The 2656-nt window shown below is 36.9% G+C and overlaps 1 protein-coding gene across 4 annotated transcripts in view; it reads right to left on the bottom strand.

The window, feature by feature from the left end:
- The window catches only part of LOC119586468 (BTB/POZ domain-containing protein 7-like), a 32378-nt gene that overhangs the window by 5575 nt on the left and 24147 nt on the right, over nucleotides 1-2656 (bottom strand). For all 4 annotated transcript variants that reach the window (XM_037935202.1, XM_037935204.1, XM_037935203.1 and 1 more), the window contains 4 exons: nucleotides 2388-2540; nucleotides 1447-2148; nucleotides 578-712; nucleotides 182-332 (listed from right to left, as the gene is read on the bottom strand). In XM_037935202.1, coding sequence (XP_037791130.1) covers nucleotides 182-332; nucleotides 578-712; nucleotides 1447-2148; nucleotides 2388-2540 — 1141 coding nt within the window. The remainder of the gene's footprint in view (nucleotides 1-181; nucleotides 333-577; nucleotides 713-1446; nucleotides 2149-2387; nucleotides 2541-2656) is intronic.

The following is a 2656-nucleotide window of genomic DNA, read 5'->3' as shown; positions in this document are numbered from 1 at the left end:
CTAGAAGACCATAAAGTATTTTTCACCAAACCAGAAAAAGAAAGTGAATAGACGCCCATTCCAAATAGTGTTCTTTTCTTATTCAGCCCTAAAAATCAATAATTACATACTATCAAGCTCAGATTTACAGTCATAAATCTTTGCTTACACATCATATACACAAGAATATAGATATATTAACCTCTATCTTCCATCCGCCGAAGCAACTGGTGTTCTCCCCATCGCAGTGTTGCTTGCAGGACATCTAATTCTGCTGCTTGCAAGAAGTCTGATATCAAGGCTTCTAATAACGTTGATTTATCCAGTTCCAGTAATACACCTGACTGAGCAACCTGAGGGGTAAACCATAAAATCATCAGACTGAACACATCACAACATAATGTATAACTTACTTGGTATGTATCATCTGAATTAATCCTTTCTTTTCAAAAATGTATTGAAAAAATTCATGTCTTGTTTCACATGAGCAAAGGGAATGATCAAAAAGGCATTGAAGACTCAAAAAAGCCTATATCCATTTTCTGAAAAATCTAGATATCTAAAAACTACATCAAATTTTACACATTCTCCTAATTACCTGAGAGAATTCCTCCCGCAGAAAGTGCAGTGCCTGTCGATGTACCCAGGCTGAACCATGGGCTTCTCCAGACCAGCGCAAAACTGACACCAGGTTATCAAGGCTGACTGACTCCACTATCAGATCTTCACAACCCTGATGAAAAAGATTGCACATAATTGTATTTACCAAATCTGCTGGTGCTGAAAGAGGAGCAGGCTCACTAAAACAACATAAAGCCTGTAAGCAGAGGACTCAATATAACTGCTTATAAAAGACAAAGCTTATAAATGAAAAAAACTAAAAAAGATACATAAATAGTACAAAAATTCATAGTTCTATTTATATAGCTTGCCCTAAACTGCCATAAATCCAAGCTATTGCATATTCTATATAAAGATGATAAAGATTAGAATGCAGTTCAGAGAATTCCTAGTATGTTCCCTTGACATTCCTTGCTTGCATGAAAATTAAGGACAATATAGACTATCTGATGACACACAAATCCATAGATTTGTATATATATTTTGCAATCTCCATTCATATTTCATTCTACTTTTTTAAAATATAGTATTCAGAATTTACAACAAAAAATAATAATCCATTTCTTTCTAGTTCTACATTTGCATTATTTTCAAGCATTTTCTGTATGAACTTTATTGATGTAAATAAAGTTAGCTACTACAATCCAATATAAAAAAAAATATAAAAAATATAAAAATTCCATGGATTAAGGACTGTTTCATTCTTCATGATAAAATCAAATTGATAAAGGAACTATCTGAAACAAATAAAACTAATGATTAAGAAAAAGAAGATAAAGATGAAAAAATATATATTGTGGCTTTAACTATTGCAAGGAAACATTATGCTAAAACATATTACTTTACCTGGGTTAGTATATCCAATTCCAGAAAGCGTCCAATTTGGTAAATTTCCATTGCCTCTTCCACAACTGTCATGTGAGTACGGCCTGTCTGCACAATGCTTTGTGCTTCACTCAAGCTGTTGGTGCTTGTGGAATCGCGGATGATACAGGAGAGGTCTAAAGTGTCCAGGTATACAGCATGAAGAAGCACCCTGGCATATCTCTTGGGTATGACACCTTCATCTAATACTATTCTCGTTGGTTGGGGAATTCCTCGTTCATACATGTCTTCACTGTATCGTTGTCTGCGCTGAATCAGGCTTCTGAAGAATGGTGAGCGTGCACTGAGAATAGCTTTATGACAGTAAAGTTCTAACCGATTGTGAAAACCGTAATCTGATGAACCAGCCTCTCCATTTTGGTCAGACTGGTTCATTTCCCCACTTGCAGAAAACACTAACACACAGTCCGCATAATCACCAGAATCCAACAGGTACCTAAGATCGCACTCAAGTGGGTTGGGCGTCCCAAATTCCTCACACAACTGCATTAACATGTCCAAGTTACTGAGACCCATTTGAGCTTTACTCGTCCCATCATATGCATTGAATTCCCCTGTGTATAAGTAACGTAAAAGAGCACTGAACATCGGAATGTCTATCCCAGGAGTCCGTATATCCACACCAATCTGGGCCCCATAGCCAGGTATCTTCTTCAGCACCTCCTGCAACATTAAAAAAAAAAATATTAAGAGCAACATCCATGTCTAGTAATATCCTATACAAGCAACATATGAACCTTTTATGTTCTGAATATTTCCCTTAAGTAGACTGCCAGTGTTAAAAAGTCTACAAATCTACAAATACAAAATACTTCATACATTAACCCAACAGCCATTACAAAGCATGAAGATCAAAACCCTTTTACAGTGGCTCCACTAGATCATGAAAGAACCAACTGTACCTGGAAGTATGGACAACGGACACTCAGGATGGCCCGGTGGACGGGGAAGATGGCTCCCTGGAACACCAGGTCAACATCCGTGCAGTACTTGTAGTCAAACAGGTCACTGAGATCTTGTTTGTACGTCGGGGCTGGCGGTCGTGCCAAGTCAGCCTGAATCAAAGGAATTGTGTTAACCACAAATGTTGTGTCATTTGGATACCTATTCTTTTGTAAGACCTAACATATTTCATACCACATACTAGCTAAATATCAAACTACTTTTAAAA

The sequence above is a fragment of the Penaeus monodon genome, chromosome 21 (assembly GCF_015228065.2).
Source record: "Penaeus monodon isolate SGIC_2016 chromosome 21, NSTDA_Pmon_1, whole genome shotgun sequence".
NCBI lineage: Eukaryota > Metazoa > Arthropoda > Malacostraca > Decapoda > Penaeidae > Penaeus > Penaeus monodon.
This window is presented reverse-complemented; position numbering and strand designations above follow the sequence as displayed.